This window comes from Macaca thibetana, chromosome 3 (assembly GCF_024542745.1).
Source record: "Macaca thibetana thibetana isolate TM-01 chromosome 3, ASM2454274v1, whole genome shotgun sequence".
NCBI classification, from domain to species: Eukaryota; Metazoa; Chordata; class Mammalia; order Primates; family Cercopithecidae; genus Macaca; species Macaca thibetana.
The window spans coordinates 18,499,276-18,521,061 of NC_065580.1; the positions used below are offsets into that span (position 1 = coordinate 18,499,276).

The window sequence follows — 21,786 nt, forward strand, 5'->3', positions numbered from 1 at the left end:
GGCCAACGTGGTGAAACCCTGTCTCTACTAAAAATACAAAAAATTAGCTGGGTGTGGTGGCACGCATCTGTAGTCCTAGCTACTTGGGATGCTGAGGCAGGAGAATCGCTTAAACCCGGGAGGCAGAGGTTGCAGTGAGCCGAGATTGCACCATTGCACTCCAGCCTGGTGACAGAGCGAGACTCCGTCTCAAAAACAAAACAAAACAAAACAAAAAAAAGAAGTAATCCTTAGAAGTTAGGATATGCCTTATTTCTAAGCCATAAAATAGAAGGCTGTATTTACAAGAGACTTCTTTGGCTGCTCCCTTCCCCAGATCTAGGAGATATTAACTGAGAGTCTGACACTTTGAAAGTCTGAAAGAAACATTTACCACCTATTGTGTCTCTGAAGGTTACTACCTGTATGGTAGCCTTTATTTGCCACAACATGGATAAACCTGCAGGACATTATGCTAAACGAAATAAGCCAGACACAAAGAACAATAGTACATTATCTCACTTATATGTGAAGATGTGAAAAAGTTGAATACGTAGAAACAGAGTAGAACAGTGGTTTACCAGGAGCGGAGTGGGGAGTGGGGACATCTAGGTCAAAGGGGACAAAGTTGCAGCTGCGTAGGATGAATAAGTCTAGATATCTAATGTACCACACGAAGACTATGATTATTGTTAATAGATAATATCGTATTGTATACTGGAAAATTGCTAAGAGTAGAGCTTGGGTTTTTACCACAAACACATACACAAAATATTCATGTGAGGTGATATGCTAAATCTGCTTGACTGTAGTAATCACTTCATTATGTACGTGTATATTAAAACAATGTTTTGGCCGGGCGCGGTGGCTCAAGCCTGTAATCCCAGCACTTTGGGAGGCCGAGACGGGTGGATCACGAGGTCAGGAGATCGAGACCATCCTGGTGAACACAGTGAAACCCCGTCTCTACTAAAACTACAAAAAACTAGCCAGGCGAGGTGGCGGGCGCCTGTAGTCCCAGCTACTCGGGAGGCTGAGGCAGGAGAATGGCGTGAACCCGGGAGGCGGAGCTTGCAGTGAGCTGAGATCAGGCCACTGCACTCCAGCCTGGGCGACAGAGCAAGACTCCGTCTCAAAAAAAAAAACAAAAACAAAAAAAAACAATGTTTTACACCTTAAATATATACAATTTTAAAGATGCATTTAAAAAAAAGCTAGGATATTCCAGACATATTTTGTTACTCATTTTATATTCACTGCAGTGTGAAAAGCACAACGCAAAGGGTTGTTGTTTTTTTTGAGACGGAGTCTTGCTCTGTCGCCCAGGCTGGAGTGCAGTGGCGCAATCTTGGCTCACTGCAAGCTCCACCTCCTGGGTTCACGCCATTCTCCTGCCTCAGCCTCCCGTGTAGCTGGGACTACAGGCGCCTGCCACCACGCCCGGCTAATATTTTTGTATTTTTTAGTAGAGACGGGGTGTTCACCGCATTAGCCAGGATGGTCTCAATCTCCTGACCTCGTGATCCGCCCCCCTCGGCCTACCAAAATGTTGAGATTACAGGCGTGAGCCGCTGCGCGCAGCCAATGCAAAGGTTTTTAAACAGACACTCATTTAATTTTCACAGCCATCTCTAGAGTAGGTACTATTATCTATTATTACTATTATTTTGAGACGGAGTTTCACTCTGCCGCCAAGCTGGAGTGCAGTGTGGCGCAATCAGCTCACTGCAACCTTTGCCTCCCGGGTTCAAGGAATTCTCTTGCCTCAGCCTCCTGAGTAACTGGGACTAGCCACTATACCCGACTAATTTTTGTATTTTTAGTAAAGACAGGGGTTTTACCATGTTGGCCAGGCTGATCTCCAACTCATGACCTCAGGTGATCCACCCACACTGGCCTCCCAAAGTGCTGGGATTACAGGCGTGAGCCACCGCGCCTGGACTGTTATTATTATTATTATTATTGTCATTTTTACAGAGGAGAAAGCAGGAGCACCAAGAGGTAGGATAATTTGCTGGAAGACACACATAGCTTAGAAAGGGAAGCCGGGAGATAAGGGGAACAGCCCATTGCTCAGCCAAAATACTTGGCCAAGATCACATCTCTGATACCAGGAATGATATAACCTTTATTAACTGTTTACCATGTACCAGGCACTAAGTTCAGTGATTTCTAAAGACATCATGTAATCCTCACAGCAACCATATGTGGGTCTGCTGTCATCCTGATTTGAGAGAGGCTGAAACTGAGGCTCAGAACAGGTACCTAGCTCAAATCTTACTAGAGAATTGGGAAAGTGCAGATTCAAACCCAGGTCTTCCGACTGCGGGTTCCTAGTGGCCCCAGCCCCCGCTCCACTATATCAGCCTCTGCCAGGAAGCAAGCCGCTAACTGCGGACTTTCGTCGCTGGGGTTTCGAGCCCAGGACACACCTGTACAGACCCCCCGCTAGCCCCGCCCCTTTCCCGGAGGAGACGTCCCCTCCACCAATCAGCGGTGCCGTGGGCGGGCCGCGGGCGCGCACGCTCCGGGCCCGCAGTTGAAGTGGCGAGAGCGCTCAGAGAAGCGACGCATAGCAGGCGGGGACGGAGCGGGTGCCTCAGTGTCCTTCCCCTCCCCTCTCCTGGCCTCGCCGTCCTCTCCCCGCAGCCGGACCGGAACTATGTGATCCCGGAAGTTCCGGGGCCTTTGCTGTGTGGGATAAACAGTAATGGCGGAGGCTGCAGCTCCCGGAACAACAGCCACAACATCAGGAGCAGGAGCGGCAGCGGCGGCGGCGGCAGCAGCCTCCCCCACCCCGATCCCCACAGTCACCGCCCCGTCCCTGGGGGCGGGCGGAGGGGGCAGCGGCAGCGACGGCAGCGGCGGCGGCTGGACTAAACAGGTCACCTGCAGGTAGGACGTTGCGCGGCGGAGCGCCGGCCGCGGGGAGGGGGCCGCGGGCCGAGCCTGCGGCGCGGGAGGAAGGAGAGCTGCCGGCCGGCGGCGTGAGGCGCGGGAGGGCGGGGACCGGCGTTGTCTCGACCTCTGCAGCCCTCGCGGCCGCCGCCGCCGCCGCGTTCCCCCAGTCACTGCGTCAACCCCCGCTGGGCCGCGGAGACCTCAGCGCTGTCCGCGGAGGCCTGGCGGTGCGCGATTGCTGCGGAGCCGCGGGGCTGCACCGCCGCTTACCCTTCCTTGAGCGCTGCCTGAGCTGGCTGCGAGCGCATCGGGGAGAGGTGGGCTGGCTCCTCCCCTGCCGCTGGAAGGATGCCCCCGCCGCTGCCTCCGGCTCCCGGGGCTCGGGAGGTGGGCTCTTCCAGCCGGTCTCCCAGCGATCCTCTCCGGGCCTAGATACCCCGCCGAGGGCCCCAGCGAGCTTGCCTGGCTCCCGGCCCTCTTCTCCCTCCGTGCCATCCGTTTGTAACGTCTTTTCACGTCCCTCGGTCCCTCCGCCCCCCATCCTCCGCCCAACTGTGAGAAGAAGCTTTTGTATTTCTTCTTTGTTTGTTTGTCGAGGTTGGCGGTGCGAGCTTTGTCTTAGAAGCAGGCGTTCGGGGGCCGGGGTCGTCTTCTCCACCCGTGTGTTTTTGAGCTGCAGATTATTACCCTCCCCCAGCACTGTGTTCCTCTTTTGAAATTTACGCATCTTCTGAAGGGAGTGAAAGGGCTCTTCGCTCCCGGAAGAGAGAGGTTTGGTTTTGGTTTGATATGCGAGACTTAAATATTAGAAAAATTAAGGGATGGCGGTTGTATGGATGTGTACGCTTGTAAAAAAAACTAGCTCTACGCAGAAGAGGGCATTTAATTGTACGTTTGTTATATTCCAGTTTTTAAATAGTGATCAGTAGCGACTGTAAGCTTTTCATTTTCTATCAGTTGAATAAATCAGCTGAAATGCCGGTTTTCACCTAGGTGGTGTAATTTAAATGCAAGTATGTAAAAATGATTCCTAATAAGAACTTGTAGTATTAAGGGTGAAATTTGAAACCTTCCCAGTCTTTGCTGGGATACATTTATCCTGGCGACCTTTGAAGCTCTCTCAGCCTTTGGTATGATACATTTGAGGTGTGAAAAATAAGCTTAATTATTTTACATAATGGGATGTAGAAAGCAGAAACGCAATTTTAGATCACTTGTCTTATTCATCGGTGGATTGTAAAAATGGAATATTGCAAGGGATGATGATTTTAAAGTTTCTACTCATGGAGCAAATTATTTGAGTATCTGTTTCCCTTTTACAATGCTACAGTTGATTTATATGTGCTAGTTACGTCTTTTTAAAATTGAAGCCGGCCTGTCCGGGTGGCTAGGTCGGCGGTGGCTCACGCCTGTAATCCCTGCATTTGGGAGAGGCAGAGGCGGATCTCCTGAGGTCAGGAGTTTGAGACCAGTCTGGCCAACAGGGTGAAATCCTGTCTCTACTAAGAATATGAAAATTAGGCCGGGAACGGTGGCTCACACTTGTAATCCCAGCACTTTTGGAGGCCAAGGCAGGTAGATCACGAAGTGAGAAGTTCAAGACCAGCCTGGCCAGGATGGTGAAACCCCGTCTCTACTAAAAATACAAAAAACGTTAGCCGGGCGTGGTATCAGGCCCCTGTAATCTCAGCTACTCGGGAGGCGGAGGCAGGGAGTTGCTTGAACCCAGGAGGCGGAGGTTGCGGTGACCCGAGATCACACCACTTCACTCCAGCCTGGGCGAAAGTGAAACTCTGTCAGAAGGGAAAAAAAAAAAAAAAAAAAAGACCTTAGATTTACCAGTTTTTGGGGTTTTTTTGTATAGCTTTTGCTTGAGACTTTTTGTTGTTGTTGTGCAGATTACTTGATAGGTCTGGGATTTTAGTGTTTGACATTGTTTTCGGTTGTTCTAGGTACCAACATGATCTCTTACTAAAAACTATTTTCTCATTTGGATAGAGGAATGTCAACTATGAGCTTTTTTTTTTTTTTTTTTTTTTTTTTTTTTTTTTTTTTTTTTTTTTGAGACAGTCCCCCTCTTGTTGCCCAGGTTGGTGTGCAAAGGTGTGCTCTCTACTCACCACAACCCCTGCCTCCCAGGTTTTATTGATTCTCCTGCCTCAGTCTCTGGGATTACAGATGCCTCAGTAGCTGGGATTACAGGCATGCACCACCACACCCGGCTAATTTTGTGTTTTTAGTAGAGGGCTTTCTCCATGTTGGTCAGGCTGGTCTTGAACTCCCGACCTCAGGTGATCTGTCCCCCCCTTGACCTCCCAAAGTGCTGGGATTACAGGCGTGAGCCACTGACCCCGGCCTATGATGTGTATTGTACACTTTGAGCTCTCTGAGAAGAGCAGGGCCCTATTTTATCTGCAGGACTTTCCTCAGTTCCTGGCATAGAGCAGATACTCAGTAAATGCTTGAATGATGTTGATAAAGCCATACCTAGAATTACCCACTTTAACAGGAACTTTGTAAGATTCTTCTCCTTTCATTTAAAAAAAAATTGTAAATTACTAAAGACAAAGTACTTAATAGAACACATGTGTATCTTTGTTGTTTTCTTTCTTTTTTTTTTTTTTTTGGGACGGAATCTCGCTCTGTTTCCCAGGCTGGAGTGCAGTGGTTGTTTTCTTTCTTTCTTTTTTTGGGACGGAATCGTGCTCCCTTGCCCAGGCTGGAATGCAGTGGCAAGATCTCGGCCCACTGCAACCTCTGCCTCCCTGGTTCAAGCGATTCTTCTGCCTCAGCCTCCTGAGTAGCTGGGATTATGCCCGGCCGCATGTGTGTCTTTCTGGAACTTGACCTTGTTCAGTCATTCAGTAAGTAGACATTGCACGCCAGCAATGGGAGACACAATATTAGGTGCTCAAGAGAGTGCAGACGTGTATACTATATTATAAATAAACATTTTCAATGTTTTCTAGGTAAACGTCCCCTAAAGAGAATCAGGTAGAGGTGTGGTTTAGTGTTTGTGCTGATTTCTCCCTATAGCACATCCCTCCTGTATCTAGGAATTTGACTAAAGCTGTTTTCTTCACTTAGGGTGTAATCCTCTTAAGTTAGTTTTGATTAGAATGTTTTTAATTGCTCAGAATCACCTGTATTTTCTTACTGGTTACATTTTTTCTGATGTTTCTCCCGAGGTTTTCATTGTGTTTTACTTCTGCTGCTTAAGTAAAACCTAAGAATACCTTTCCTCAGAAACTGTGTTATGCTGCCACCACCAGGCTGTTTTTCGTATCTTTTATTACAGGAATACTAAGAAATAGAAATATGCTCATTGCATCTGCTACCTTGAGTTACCTTGAGTGTGTGCAGTTAGAACAGTTAATACTTAAAGAGAAGTTGTAATTTGAATTTAGACCCCGCTTTATTAGAGTGCTTCTGTAATGGTAGATGAGTGTTCTGGTAGTTGAAATAATACACAAAAATCAAAGGTTTTTTGATTTTTCAAAAAACTCTTTTATTTTTATTTTTTGAGATAGGGTTTCTCTCTGTCCCCTAGGCTGGAGTGCAATGGCAGTGTCTTGGCTCATTGCAGCCTCCACCTCCCAGGCTCAAGCAATCCTCCTGCCTGAACCTCCCCAGTAGCTGGAATTACAGGCACATGCCACCACCCCGGCTAATATTTTTTGCATTTTTGGTAGAGACAGGGTTTCACCCTGTTGCCTAGGCTGGTCTTGAACTCCTAAGCTCGAGTGTGTTTCACCCGCCTTGGCCTCCCAAAGTGCTGGAATTACAGGTGTGAACCACCATGCTCGGCCTTGAAAGTTGTTCTTTTTTTTTGAGACAGAGTCTCTCTCTGTAGCCGAAGCTGGAGTGCAGTGGCATGATCTCAGCTCACTACAACCTCTGCCTCCTGGGTTCAAGCAATTCTGGTGCCTCAGCCTCCCGAGGAGCTGGGATTACAGGTGCGTGCCATCATGCCCGGCTAATTATTTTTATGTTTAGTAGAGATGGGGTTTCACCATGTTGCCCAGGCTGGTCTTGAATTCCTGACCTCAGGTGATCCACCCGCCTCGGCCTCCCGAAGTCCTGGGATTACAGGAATGAGCCACCGTACCTGGTCTCAAAAGTTTTGAAAAATGTGGTTAACATAACTTAAAAATCGGCTGGGCATGGTGGCTCACGCCTATAATTCCAGCACTTTGGGAGGCCAAGGCAGGCGGGTCACTTGAGGTCAGGAGTTCGAGATCAACCTGGCCAACATGATGAAACCTCGTCTCTACTAAAAATACAAAAATTAGCTGGGCGTGGTGGCGGGCGCCTGTAATTGCAGCCATTCTGGAGGCTGAGGTGGGAGAATTGCTTGATCCCAGGAGGCGGAGGTTGCAGTGAGCCAAGACTGTGCCACTGCACTCCAGCCTGGGTGACAGAGCGAGACTTCATCTCAAAAAAAAAAAAAGAAAGAAAGAAGGAAATCCTTCTAGAAATTCTTTATCTGAGTGCTGTGATGTCCGTAGTGAAATTTATTACTTGGAAACTACCTAGTGATTGTGAGAGGAAATAAGTAATAAATATTTAGATGGTATTAAAAAGGTTATGCAGCTGGGAAAGAAAAATTAATTTGCTATTGGTACCGTGATTCACCATCACATCTAGCTGTCTTCTACAGCCTTTTATTCTTTCTTTTTGAGACGGAGTCTCAGTGGCGTGATCTTGGCTCACTGCAACCTCTGGGCCCCCCACCCACCGCGGGTTCAAGCAATTCTCCTGCCTCAGCCTCCCGAGTAGCTGGGACTACAGGTGCGTGCCACCATGCCTGGCTAATTTTTTGGTTTTTTGTATTTTTAGTAGAGACAGGGTTTCACAGTGTTAGCCAGGATGGTCTCGATCTCCTGACGTCATGATCCACTTCCCTCAGCCTCCCAAGGTGCTGGGATTACAGGTGTGAGCCACCATGCCCGGCCTAATTTTTGTATTTTTAGTAGGTAGAGGGTTTCACCATGTTGGCTAGACTGGTTTTGAACACCTGACCTCTGGTGATCTACCCGCCTCAGCCTCCCAAAGTGCTGGGATTATAGGTGTGAGCCTCGGGGCCCACCCTACAGCCTTTTATTCTTTCTTTTTTCTTTCTTTCTTTTTTTTTTATTTCCCAATCTCAGATGATCCGCCCAATTTAGCCTTCCAAAGTGCTGGGAATACAGGCGTGAGCCACCATACCGGGCTATATAGCCTTTTATTCTATTTACTTTTTTTTGTTTTATGATAGGGTGTTGCCCAGACTGGCCTTGAACTCCTGGCCTGGCCTCAAGCTATCCACCCACCTCAGCCTCCAGAGTAGCTGGAATTACAGGCATGAGCCACCACCCCGGCTCTTCTACCTTTTTCTTTTTCTTCTCTCTCTGTCTTTTTTTAATCTAAGATGGAGTTTTGCTCTTGTTGCCCAGGCTAGAGTGCAGTGGTACAATATTGGCTCAGTGCAGTCTCAGCTCGCTGCAGCCGCTGCCTCCTGGGTTCAAGTGATTCTCCTCTCAGGCTCCTGAGTAGCTGGGATTACAGGCTTGTGTCACCACGCTCAGCTAATTTTGTATTTTTAGTAGGAACGGGTTTCACCGTGTTGGTCAGGCTGGTCTCGAACTCCCAACCTCAGGTGATCCACCTGCCTTGGCCTCCCAAAGTGCTGGGATTACGGGCGGGAGCCATCGCGCCCAGCCTTCTACCTTTATCTGACAAGTACATATTATGTGCACAGATAGTAGGAGATAATAGGGGGAATAAACCAGTCTTTACCCATCAGGAATTTATAATCTAGTTTGATAAACAGTGTACTCACTCATTAAAAGTTAAATATCAAAGTAAGAAATGTCACTGCAGATGAATTGATTAAATGCCATATCTATAATTTATAGAAATTCCTAAAGAGGTTGTTACGATGCCTAGAGATACTCTGAGGGTGCTGTATGGTTCTCTTGTACCCTTACAGGGTAACTTGGCAGTTTGTTTTCTATCTTGGAGGCCACTATTAGGTTTCTAAGAGGCACAGCAGTAGGGGGATTCTAGTAAATTTTGTCTTTATTACTGGACAGTGTCTCTCATGGAGTCAGTCTGCACGGTGGAAGGAACTTCAGAAATAATATATGGCCCAGGCTTTCACCGAAGGCAAACTCAACTTGGGTAGTGACATTAAGGTGAATTTGGATGATGGTTTTTTTTTTGGTGGTGTCATTTAAAAACAAGACACCTACTTATATTCATTGGGTTTTGTTTGGAGGAGAAATTCTTTGACGTAGACTATCTTTTTTTTTTTTCTTTTTCTCTCTTTTTGAGGTGGAGTCTCTCTCTGTTGCCCAGGCTGGAGTGCAGTGGCTCAGTGGCGCCATCTCAAGCCCAGGAATCTGAGACCTGCCTATGCAACATAGCGAGACCCCCAGCTCTACAAAAAATTAAATTTGAGAGTTACTTGTTTAACATCCATAGATAATACACGTAGACATTTCTGAACTAGGAAGACAGAAAAGCCCTACCCAATTTTCTTTTTAAGGTGGAGTCTCACTGTGTTGCCCAGGCTGGAGTGTAGTGGCAGGCTCTTGGCTCACTGCAACCTCCGCCTCCCGGGTTTAAGCGATTCCCCTGCCTCAGCCTCCCTAGTAGTTGGGATTATAGGCGCCTGCACCACGCCCGGCTAATTTTTTTATTTTTAGTAGAGATAGTGTTTCACCATGTTAGTCAGAATGGTCTTGATCTCCTGACCTCGTGATCTGTCCGCCTCAGCCTCCCAAAGGTGCTGGGATTGCAGACATGAAGCACCGAGCCCGGCCCTTTCTTTGTGTTTATTTCGTGTGTTTATGTATTTGATGGTTGAATATATTAGCCATGAATACTAATTGGTTTTAATCTTTTCAAGGATTGGTTTTAATCTAGTTTTGTGGTCCTTTGTCTCACAGGTATTTTATGCATGGGGTTTGTAAGGAAGGAGACAACTGTCGCTACTCGCATGACCTCTCTGACAGTCCGTATAGTGTAGTGTGCAAGTATTTTCAGCGAGGGTACTGTATTTATGGAGACCGCTGCAGGTAAGAATTTGTTTATAAATTTGTTCAGGGGTGGGTTGGAGGAAAAATGTAAAAGACGTAATTCTGATAGCTTTATATGTCATTGATTAAAAATAATGCTTTGAAAATGACTCTTGACTGGGCAGTGGCTCATGCCTATAATCCCAGCACTTTGGCAGGCTGAGGTAGGAGGATTGCTTGAGCTTGGAAGTTTGAGACCAGCCTGGGTAACCTAGTGAGACCTCGTGTCTACAAAATATAGAAAAATTAGCTGGGCATGGTGGTGTGCATCTGTAATCCCAGCTACTTCGGAGGCTGAAGCAGGAGAATTGCCTGAACCCGGGAGATGGAGGCTGCAGTGAGTCAAGAGCCTGCCACTACACTCCAGCCTGGGCAACACAGTGAGACTCCACCTTAAAAAGAAAATTGGGTAGGGCTTTTCTGTCTTCCTAGTTCAGAAATGTCTTAGGTGTATTATCTATGGATGTTAAACAAGTAACTCTCAAATTTAATTTTTTGTAGAGATGGGGGTCTCGCTATGTTGCATGGGCTGGTCTCAGATTCCTGGGCTCAAACAATCTTCCTGCCTTGGCCTCGGGAAAAGTGTTGGGATTACAGACATGAGCCACGGAACCTGATCCACCCCCAAATTGAGTAACTTAAAACAGTGAACATTTATTAACTCAGTTTCTGGGGTTGTGGATTCTGAGTGCCTTAGCTGGATGGTTCTAGCTCAGAGACTCTTAAGAGATGGTAGTCAGGCCGGGCGCGGTGGCTCAAGACTGTAATCCCAGCACTTTGGGAGTTCAAGACGGGCGGATCACGAGGTCAGGAGATCGAGACCATCCTGGCTAACACCGTGAAACCCCGTCTCTACTAAAAATACAAAAAAGCTTCCAAGTGGGAGATTACATGAGCCACTAGCCAGGCGAGGTGGCGGGCGCCTGTAGTCCCAGCTACTCCGGAGGCTGAGGCAGGAGAATGGCCTAAACCCGGGAGGCGGAGCTTGCAGTGAGCTGAGATCCGGCCACTGCACTCCAGCCCGGGCTACAGAGCAAGACTCCGTCTCAAAAAAAAAAAAAAATTTTAACAAGGGTAGTAGTCATCTGAAGACTTGATGGGAACTCCAGGATATATATATATATATATATATATTTTTTTTTTTTTTTTTTTTTTTTTTCTTTCTTTCTTTTTTTTTTGTGAGACAGTCTCGTTCCTCTGTCGCCCAGGCTGGAGTGCAGTGGCAAGATCTGGGCTCACTGCAACCTCTGCCTCCCAGATTCAAGCAATTCTCCTGCCGCAGTTTCCCGAGTAGATGGGATTACAGCTGTGTGCCACCATGACCGGCTAATTTTTTATATTTTTGGTAGTGACAGGGTTTCATCATGTTGGCCAGGCTAGTCTCAAACTGCTGACCTCAAGTGATCTGCCCACCTCGGCTTCCCAAAGTGCTGGGATTACAGGCATGAGCCACGATGCCCAGCCAGGATTGTTTTTTGTTTGTTTGGTTTGGTTTTTTGTTTGTTTGTTTTGTTTTGTTTAAGACAGAGTCTTGCTCTTGTCACCCAGGCTGGAGTGCAATGGCACGATCTCAGCTCACTGCAACCTCTGCCTCCCAGGTTCAAACAATTCTCCTGCCTCAGCCTCCCGAGTAGCTGGGATTACAGGCATGCACTGCCACGCCCAGCTAATTTTTGTATTTTTAGTAGGGACAGGGTTTTCACCTTGTTGAAAGGATGGTCTCAATCTCCTGACCAGCCCACACCAGCCTCCCAGAGTGCTGGGATTATAGGCATGAGCCATCACGCCCGGCCCACACACCCCACTAACTTTTGTATTTTTAGTAGAGAGGGGGTTTTACCATGTTGTTGGCCAGGCTGGTCTCAACACTTGCGCTCAGGCAGTCTGCCTGCCTGCCTCTGCCTCCCAAAGTGCTGGGATTAAGGCCTGAGCCACCATGCCTGGCCCACATGGGCCTTTTCATAGGGATGCTTTAGTGTCCTTGCTGCTTGGCAGCTAGCTTTCCCTAGAGCAAACAATTTAACAAAGGAGACACCACAATGCCTTTTATGACCTAGTGTTGGGAGTCATGTAGTGTCACTTCCACTGATTCTGGACTAAGTCCAGCCCACATGTAAAGGGAGAGGATTGGGCTCCAACTTTTGAAGGGAGACATGTCAAAGAGTTTTGCACATACTTTAAACCAGTACCCTCGGTAAGACTTGACAGTGTTATAGTCAATGTTTTTTTGTTGTTGTTGAGATGGGTCTGGCTCTGTCGCCCAGGCTGGAGTGCAGTGGCGCGATCTCAGCTCACTGCAAGCTCCACCTCCCGGATTCACGCCATCCTCCTTCCTCAGCCTCCCGAGTAGCTGGGACTACAGGCACACGCCTCCATGCCCAGCTAATTTTTTGTATTTTTAGTAGAGATGGCGTTTCACCGTGTTAGCCAGGATGGTCTCCTCCTGACCTTGTGATCCCCTTGTCTTGGCCTCCCAAAGTACTGAGATTACAGGTGTGAGCCACCGCACCCGGCCATAGCTGCCTCTTTTCTAAAACTCTTTAAAGGATGAGCCAGAATTGAGCTGGGTTTAGATCTCATAGCATAAAGTGAAAGAATGTAGAGAAACTATAGTAGTCTACTTGAAAGTTTGGTGATAATTGTTGATTACAAGCTGATATAGGTGATTATTAAAAGATTGATTATGGACTAGCTAAATAAGGAATCTTAAAGAGAGGCTTGCTCTGTGATCTTGTTTTCCTATTAAAATTATATCTAGGAACTTAAACCTACTCCTTACTCTTTTTTTTTTTTTTTTTTTTTTTTGAGACGGAGTCTCACTCTGTCGCCAGGCTGGAGTGCAGTGGCGTGATCTCAGCTCATTTCAGTCTCCGCTTCCTGGGTTCAAGCGATTCCCCGACCTCAGCCTCCTGAGTAGCTGGGACTACAGGCGCCCACCACCATTCCCAGCTAAATTTTTTTGTATTTTAGTAAAGACAGGGTTTCACCATGCTGGCCAGGATGGTCTCGATCTCCTGACCTGGTGACATCCACCCGCCTTGACCTCCCAAAGGGCTGGGATTACAGGCATGAGCCACCATGCCTGGCCACCTACTTCTTACTCTTAGTGTTGGGATCCTTTTATGTAACTTGCTCAATGCCCAGGGATTTCCCTCTTCATAGAGGGAGTAGATCATTGATAATGAAGGATAGCATCGTAGCCACAGCAGTTCAGAGGATTTTCTGCATCAGTGTTTTGTAATGATGGTGCTGTTGTTTAGTGAGGCCAGTTCTTTGTTGCTGTTTTGGGACTGTTCTTTGGGACTGTTTTGCATATTGCAGATACCTAGTATTCTCCCAGAATGCCATTAGAACTCCCAGTCTTTGTTTCTGGACACCCTCTGGGGAAAGGGGCGATATTGGCTTGGTTGACTTCTTTCTTTTTTTAAAGACAGTCTCGCTGTGTCGCCCAGACTTGAGTGTAGTGGTCTTTTTTTTTTTTTAAAACAGTCTTGCTATGTCGCCCAGACTAGAGTGTAGTGGCACAGTGTCACAACCTCCACCTTCCTCCTCAGCCTCCCAAGTAGATGGGATTACAGGCATGTGCCACCATGCCTGGCTAAATTTTGTATTTTCAGTAGAGATGGGGTTTCAATATGTTGGCCAGGCTGATCTCGAACTCCTGCCCTCAAGTGATCTGCCTGCCTTGGCCTCCCAAAGTGCTGGGAATTACAGGTGTGAACTACTGTGCCTGGGCTGGCTTAGCTGACTTCTTGTTTGGAGTTTTGACTTTTGGACCAGCTGAAGAATCTGATACTTTAAAATACTAAAGGCCACAGAAGCAATGGGGTGGGGGTTGTAAACCAGCCGGGGAAAGAGGGTGTCTTCTCTCGCAGAGACAGAAAAATTGATTAAACTTCCTTACACATTTATACTAGGCTGGGCGGGGCAGATCACTTGAACCCAGGAGACCAATGCAAAAACCCCGTATTTACAAAATAAAAATTAGCTGCGTGTGGTGGTGTGTACCTGTGGTCCCGGCTGCTGGGGAGCCCAGGGAGGTTGAATGCAGTGAGTTGCGATTGTGCCACTGCACTCCAGTCTGGGTAACAGAGCGAGACCCTGTCTCAAAGAAAACAAAAGATAGAAAGTGTGTAAAAATAATTTTTTTAAAAAAATTATCTTTTAAACCAGAGTTGTTTTGTTTGTTTGCCCACCACCATACCCAGCTAATTTTTGCATTTTTAGTAGAGATGGGGTTTCACCACATTGGCCAGGCTGGTCTCGAACTCCTGACCTCTGGTGAAAGTGCTGGGATTATAGGCGTGAGCCACCACGCCCGGCCAACTGCTTACTTTTGAATTTTTTCTTAGATATGAACATAGCAAGCCATTGAAACAGGAAGAAGCAACTGCTACAGAGCTAACTACAAAGTCATCCCTTGCTGCTTCCTCAAGTCTCTCATCGATAGTTGGACCACTTGTTGAAATGAATACAGGCGAAGCTGAGTCAAGAAATTCAAACTTTGCAACCGTAGGAGCAGGTTCAGAGGACTGGGTGAATGCTATTGAGTTTGTTCCTGGGCAACCCTACTGTGGCCGTAGTAAGTATTCTGAAGAAGAAAATAAGAGTTAGAGGGCTTGGATAGCAGTTCATCCATTTGCTTAGCTTTGACAACTTTCCCCTTTCTGATTCCATTCCTTTTTTAGTTTAATCTTAGTACAGTACTTTAATTTGGATTACCTAAGATTTACAGATAGAGTGAAGGAAACTTTGAATCCCAGTGAAATGAATTCACAATGTTTTGAAAAACTGAATCCTCTCTTTAATGAGTACTTTTTGAAATTAAATTTCAATTACCCAAGACGTAGATAAAGAAGCAGTGTTTTTTGTTTTGTTTTGTTTTACAAGTCTAATCTTGGAAATACCAGCGTTAGAAATCTGTAGCCCAGGCTAGAGTGCAGTGGCCGGATCTCAGCTCACTGCAAGCTCCGCCTCCCGGGTTCACGCCATTCTCCGGCCTCAGCCTCCCGAGTAGCTGGGACTACGGACGCCCGCCACCTCGCCCGGCTAGTTTTTTGTATTTCTTAGTAGAGACGGAGTTTCACCATCTTAGCCAGGATGGTCTCGATCTCCTGACCTCATGATCCACCTGTCTCGGCCTCCCAAAGTGCTGGGATTACAGGCTTGAGCCACCGCGCCCGGCCAACATTCCTTTCTTTCAAGTGAAGAAATTAGTTCAGTAGACTGTTTTGGTATTTAATTGCAGTTTTATTTTCATTTTTTGAAGTTAGATTCTCAGTTCCCTTCATGTATCTGCCTTATCGTTTGGACTTTTATCACCCTCTTACACATTTTCAGCTGCACCTTCCTGCACTGAAGCACCCCTGCAGGGCTCAGTGACCAAGGAAGAATCAGAGAAAGAGCAAACCGCCGTGGAGACGAAGAAGCAGCTGTGCCCCTATGCTGCAGTGGGAGAGTGCCGATACGGGGAGAACTGTGTGTATCTCCACGGAGATTCTTGTGACATGTGTGGGCTGCAGGTCCTGCATCCGATGGATGCTGCCCAGAGATCACAGCATATCAAAGTAAGTCTTTAGGGAGTGTGTGTGTGTTATTAGGTGTGATAATCATTATTTGCCTTTTCACAGCATGGTGGGTTTATTTCAGAGAAACATTTGATGAATTGAATGGTTATCAGTGAGTAGGGAAGTTTTCCTTCCTTGGGCTTCTTGGATGCTTTATCAAGAAGTCCAGTGAACAAAATTAACTGGGCATGGAGGCGTGTGTCTGTAGTCCCAGCTACTTGGGAGGTTGAGGCAAAAGAGAAAAAGAGGTCATACTTCCAGAACCTCAGACTATGGACTTCTAACATTTTTTTTCTCTTTTAAAAAATAATGTTTCTGAGATTCACGCTGAACATATTTAATCTTTTGAAAATGCACATTTCATTGGTTTTTAGAATATTTACAGAGATGTGCAACCATTGCCATTTTACAAATTTTAGGATACTTTGATCATCCTACACCCATTAGCAGTCACTCTTCGTTCCACCCTTCCTCCAGCTCCTGGCAATAACGAATGTGCTTTGTCTCTGGATTGGCCTATTGTGGACATTTCATATAAATGGAATCCTGTAATGTGGTCCGTTGTGACTGGCTTCTTTCACTTAACATACTGAGTTCAAGGTTCTCCGTGTGGTTGTGTGTATCTGTTCTTAGTTTTGATGGCTGAATTATTGTCATTGTATGACTAGACCACATTTGTTTTTCTATTCATGAGTTGATGAACACTTAGGTCATTTCCAGTTTTTGGCTATTATGAATAAGGCTGCTAGGAATATTGGTACATAGATTTTTTTGTGAAGATATGTTTTCAGTTCTCTTGGGTATATATACCTAGGAGTGGAATTGCTGGGTTACATAGGAACTCTATACTTTATGTTTTGAGAAACTGCCATACTTTTCCATAGTGGCTTTAGGATTTTACATTTCCAGCAGCAATGTATGGGAGCCAGGGTAGGTTCAGAAGACAGTGTTATTACAAACTTTAAATTTATTGGAGCAAAGTTTGCTTCTAATCATTTCTATCTCTTTTAAATTTCCATCTGTTTAAATTTGGTTGTAGGGGGTGAGGCATGTTATGAGGTAGACATAATTTGATCCCCTTGTTTGTTTGTTTGAGACAGTCTTGCTTTGTCGCCCAGGTTGGAGTGTAGCAGCACAATCTCGGCTCACTGCAGCCTCCGCCTCCCTGGTTCAAGCCATTCTCCTGCCTCAGCCTCCCGAGTAGCTGGGACTACAGGCGTGCACCACCATGCCCAGCTAATTTTTGTATTTTTAGTAGAGACGGGGTTTTGCCATGTTGGCCAGGATGGTCTCAAACTCCTGACCTCGTGTGATCCACCCAACCTTGGACTTTATAAAATATGATGTCCACACAAAAATTGGTACATGAATGTTCTTAGCAGCATTATTTATAATAGCCCCAAAGTGGGCTAATCTAACCTAACCTAAGTGTGCATCAATCTGTCAAGCTGAGTAGTTGAAAAATCTCGAAGATGTTTTTCTTTAAAGGCACAAGAGAGTTACGTGCCTGTCACCCTTATTTTCTGACAGTTTTAACTAGGGTCTTAACCTCATGTAGAAACCAGAAATAACAAACATTGTGGAAAGCTGTCTTTAATGTAGTTGAGCTCCAGGTTTGGGGCAGAGAAAATTGGGTAATTTTTCCATTCCCAAAGTTGAGTCTTCATAGTTTGATTTTCTAGTATTGTTAAGTACCGCCGCAAAACAAACAAACAAACAAACAAAAAACCCAAAAAACACCACACCTGTGTTTACTAGTCAGCAAAGCTAATTTTTGTGTCAGCTTGGGAACATTGTTTTTTCAGTTGACTGTTTGATTCTTTGAACGTGCATCATTAACTGTTGGTCAAGTTTTTCAGGATTCAATGACTCGATTCCACTTGTTCTCTCTCCACCTTCTCTAGTCGTGCATTGAGGCCCATGAGAAGGACATGGAGCTCTCATTTGCTGTGCAGCGCAGCAAGGACATGGTGTGTGGGATCTGCATGGAGGTGGTCTATGAGAAAGCCAACCCCAGCGAGCGCCGCTTCGGGATCCTCTCCAACTGCAACCACACCTACTGTCTCAAGTGCATTCGCAAGTGGAGGAGTGCTAAGCAATTTGAGAGCAAGATCATAAAGTGAGACTCCTCCCCAGTCTTCATTTGTGCTTTCTCTTTTGGGGAAGAATTTAGTAACTTGTGCCAACTTTCAACCAGATGGACCGCATTTAAATGCATGCATTTTATCTTGAAACTGGGATATTCTAATGGGGATTTCTTCTTTGTATTTCAGCTAGCTTCTAGGTTAGTTGGTCTATCTACCTACTTTTATTTGAATGAGGAAACCTTGTGTATCAGTTAGTAGAATCTTCGTGCTTTTTCTGAGGAGATTGTGTTTAATGGATTATTAGCCAGTTTAGGCTCAGTGAACAAACTGATCTAGCTCTGAATGTATGTTTCCTGACGTTTTACATTTTCCACTTTCCTATTCCATTCATTAAGCTAGCCAATAATCCACCATCCTTTAAAGATTGTTCTCATAACTGAACAAAAACCACATAATCTAAACAGAGCAAAGCTACAAGAAATAAATTTATTTAAACGAAAGAAAAAGGAGTCTGTGTGAAATGTCTTCTTTTGTTTTTGTTTTTTACCTAAGTTATATTAAAAAAAAAAACGAACTGGCTAGCCGTTGAGTTGGATTTATAAAGGAGGTTGTTTTGCTTGAAAGAAATGGTCAGTTGTGTGACAGTATGTGGAACCCTTTCAGGAAATGCCCACGTGCCTTTCAGTTAAGTCTTTAAGTCTGGAGGCGACACACCAGGGTGTGTCCTTGAAGAGTGGGCCTGTGAAAGGGGAATTTGCATTGCAGCCTGTTCATTGTTTCCCAGGTCCTGCCCAGAATGCCGGATCACATCTAACTTTGTCATTCCAAGTGAGTACTGGGTGGAGGAGAAAGAAGAGAAGCAGAAACTCATTCTGAAATACAAGGAGGCAATGAGGTATGAGCACTGCAGCCTTTTCTCAAGCGAAGAGCCCAACAGAGCTTGGGTTCACTTTGAAAAGAATGGTGCTGCATTATACACTCCTACCTCCTTCCTACCCTTCTTTGACTTCCCAGGAGAGTTTATTTTGTCACCCTGATAACACTTACCCAGTACGTATCTTGCTATAACACAGTCCTTGGGGTCCATACCAAGGGACTGTGTTATAAAGAGGTCTCTATTGTTGACAAGGCCCCACGAGTGGGGTTCTACGTTATTCTGAATCCATGTCATAGCTGTCCTGTGTTCTTGTGTGTTGGCTTTCTAGAAGATTTTCTCTCTATGGCATCTGCTTGTACTAGAGCTATTAACCAGCATAGACTTGAGCAGAGTTATCGGTTTCTAGTTAGTGTTTCTTGCATTGGCACACACATGTTCATAAGAACACATCTTGGGGAGGGCTGTAAGCTGACATACTGGTTCTATCCCTACCTGTTTAAAGAAACCCCGGATGATAGTCAAATACAGACCTGAAATCCACTGTGAATAAGGGTTGCGATATTTTCCTTTCCAGCAACAAGGCGTGCAGGTATTTTGATGAAGGACGTGGGAGCTGCCCATTTGGAGGGAACTGTTTTTACAAGCATGCGTACCCTGATGGCCGTAGAGAGGAGCCACAGAGACAGAAAGTGGGAACATCAAGCAGATACCGGGTAACTCTCACTGTTTTTTTAAAAGAGGGGAAATTCCAAGGTATCAGTTGAGTCCTGCACATACTGGGGTAGGGGAAGGAAAAGGTTAACGCTCAGATCTGGGAGCGAAAGTGTAGAGTATTAAAGGAGGAAACAAACCTCAGAAGCCTGGGAGGGATAGGAAAGGAAAAAATGTGTTAAAGTTCTAGCCTAAACGATTTCCATCAAGTAACCATAGGGGAGGAAGTGGTAAATGGAAACCCTAACTAAGAAGTCTGGTTCGTCATGCCCTCTGGTGTGCTGGACGTTTTGCCTTATAAACAACAGGATAGAAGATACTGCTCGACAGTGCCATCCCTATCATGGCCTTGTTTTTTACAGGCCCAACGAAGGAACCACTTCTGGGAACTCATTGAGGAAAGAGAGAACAGCAACCCCTTTGACAACGATGAAGAAGAGGTTGTCACCTTTGAGCTGGGCGAGATGTTGCTTATGCTTTTGGCTGCAGGTGGGGACGACGACCTAACAGACTCTGAAGATGAGTGGGACTTGTTTCATGATGAGCTGGAAGATTTTTATGACTTGGATCTATAGCAACCTTGGGTGGCGTGTGAACTGGTCTGCTGACCCCAGACAGCAGCTGTGCCCTGTGGCGGTGCGGCAGGGCCTGTGTTCTCTCCTAGGCAGGCCTCTCAACTCCAGGTGCTGTCCTAAGAATTTTTACCCAGGGCCTGTCTTCTCAACCCCTCACCTTTCCCTGAGGAGTGTGTTGTTTTCCCTGTTGAAAAAAAGTTACAAAAATAAATCTTAAAGTTAGTTTTTTGTAACACAAATTTAACTGTCAGACAGTTAGTGTAGGTGTGTTGCGTCATCTGTTTTCAACCAGATTGCGTTTATGGACTTTTCACACACTCATTTTGAGGACCCCAGGTTCAAAAGTAAAAGCAGTGGCCCTGCTTTGGGGTCCAAGAATAGGAGTGATGGGTGAAGGGACCTAAGCTGGCCAATAGCCCTCTGCCCCAGACATGGGATGTGGATCCTTGAGGTTTCTGGTGAAATCTGCACATCTGTGTTTTTTTATCTGTTCCCTACCCTGTAATCCCTACCACGTGCACTTGTTCTGTGGTTTTGGTCTCTTGTTTAATTGCACACAAGTAATACTACTGGGTAACCAGAATCAGGGGTGAATGTGTTGAGATTTCTACTGTTTTGCATGATAGGAAAATTGAGAAAGAATACATATAAAAGATAGAGAGGCATAACATCAATGCAGAGTTGGAAGTTGACTCCCAAGGGCTGACATGGTGTGTGTGAGTGTGGGTGTGTGATAAGCTTCTCATCCCTGCATAGATGCAGTATTCTTAGCCTTAGTAGAAAAACTTGGTTTAGTGGTTTAAGCCTTGTGTGACGGATAGATCTTAAAGGGCAAAGCAGTATATTGGTAGTTGTCAATATAGCAGTGCTAGCTCTGTCTATATAAATAGAGAAATGGGGTTAGCCATAGAGGTTAAAACTACCTGGTTATCCCATATATTAACACAAACTGGGTCTTGGATACACAGTTGTATTTAATGTTTTACGATCTAGCCTTTCCAGTACAGGCACTTTCTGAGAAACCTTTGTCCTCATTTGGGGCATTTTGTTGTCGGGTTTTTAGTGTTTGTTTTTGTGAGTATCTGCCTCATTCCACCCCTGAGCTTTCAGGTAGACAGATGTGGTTCAAAACTCTGTTCTAAGGTGTTTATTGTAGTGGAGTAATGGGTTTGCAGTGATAAGTCATACTTTTCCACCGAAGGGGAGGGCTTGGGAGAATCCCTGAGACTAGCTAAAGTTAAGTTGTTGGAAGAATTCCTTGATTGGAAATTTTACCTTTGTGTTTTGTTGCTCTGTTTCCTGAAAGTAACTCGGGGATGCTCCTGGTGTGTCCATCTACTGCTTTGATTCCTTGGATCCCGCTCATTCTTTCACTTTAAGAAAAAACAAATAATTGTTGCAGAGGTCTCTGTATTTTGCAGCTGCCCTTTTGTAAGAAGCACTTTTCCCAAATAAAACAATTTAAAAAAAAAAGTTGGCTGTTCTGTGTAATGAGCTGTTTTGAAATGTGCCAATGTCAAAGAATAATGATTTTCTTTCACTGACTCTTCGATTGGTCTCTTGTCAGGTATTCGTGAGGATAGATAATTTGAGAAATGTGTGAGAGAGAGAAAGAGGAACCTTAACTAACCGGGGTCATCAAACAATTCTATACTTGAAAATGTTCAAGACTAACGCTGAGCCGCCTGACCAGCAAAAGGCACCAGCAATTTTCTGCCACCATGCACTTGTGGTTGAACTTGCTTCATGCCCTCAGATAACGGGGGAAGGTCATAACATAATTGTGTTTTGAAAGCTTGTTGTTCTGCATAATTATTTTGTGATTTTTTTTTTTTTTTTTTTTTTTTTTTTTTTTTTGAGACAGAGTCTCGCTCTGTCTCCCAGGCTGGAGTGCAGTGGCCGGATCTCAGCTCACTGCAAGCTCCGCCTCCCGGGTCCACGCCATTCTCTTGCCGCAGCCTCCCAAGTAGCTGGGACTGCAGGCGCCCGCCACCTCACCCGGCTAGTTTTTTTTGTATTTTTTAGTAG

At 45.6% G+C, this 21,786-nt stretch overlaps 2 protein-coding genes across 48 annotated transcripts in view; one reads left to right on the top strand and one right to left on the bottom strand.

Moving 5' to 3' along the window:
• NDUFB2 (NADH:ubiquinone oxidoreductase subunit B2) overlaps positions 1 to 21,786 on the bottom strand; it is a 1,166,996-nt gene that overhangs the window by 228,557 nt on the left and 916,653 nt on the right. Inside the window, exon 1 of one of the 44 annotated variants that reach the window (XM_050782319.1) lies at positions 7,607 to 7,611. The exons of 42 other annotated variants lie outside the window; for them this stretch is intronic. The gene's annotated coding sequence lies outside the window, so the exon portion shown is untranslated. Of the gene's footprint in view, positions 1 to 5,180; positions 5,186 to 7,606; positions 7,612 to 21,786 lie in introns of those variants that run through there. One more of the 44 variants, XM_050782349.1, reaches the window with a different exon arrangement.
• Positions 2,465 to 21,220, top strand: MKRN1 (makorin ring finger protein 1). Of its 4 annotated transcripts, none has more exons than XM_050782253.1 (8): positions 2,465 to 2,874; positions 9,813 to 9,941; positions 14,294 to 14,523; positions 15,282 to 15,508; positions 17,413 to 17,627; positions 18,380 to 18,490; positions 19,047 to 19,185; positions 19,546 to 21,220. In XM_050782253.1, the coding sequence occupies exons 1-8, from the start codon at positions 2,690 to 2,692 to the stop codon at positions 19,756 to 19,758; spliced, it is 1,449 nt and encodes a 482-aa protein (XP_050638210.1). In that variant the 5' UTR covers positions 2,465 to 2,689; the 3' UTR covers positions 19,759 to 21,220. The 4 variants fall into 4 exon arrangements, with proteins under 4 accessions (XP_050638210.1, XP_050638211.1, XP_050638213.1 ...); XM_050782256.1 differs by lacking the exon at positions 2,465 to 2,874 and adding an exon at positions 3,215 to 3,434; XM_050782255.1 differs by lacking the exon at positions 2,465 to 2,874 and adding an exon at positions 5,549 to 5,744.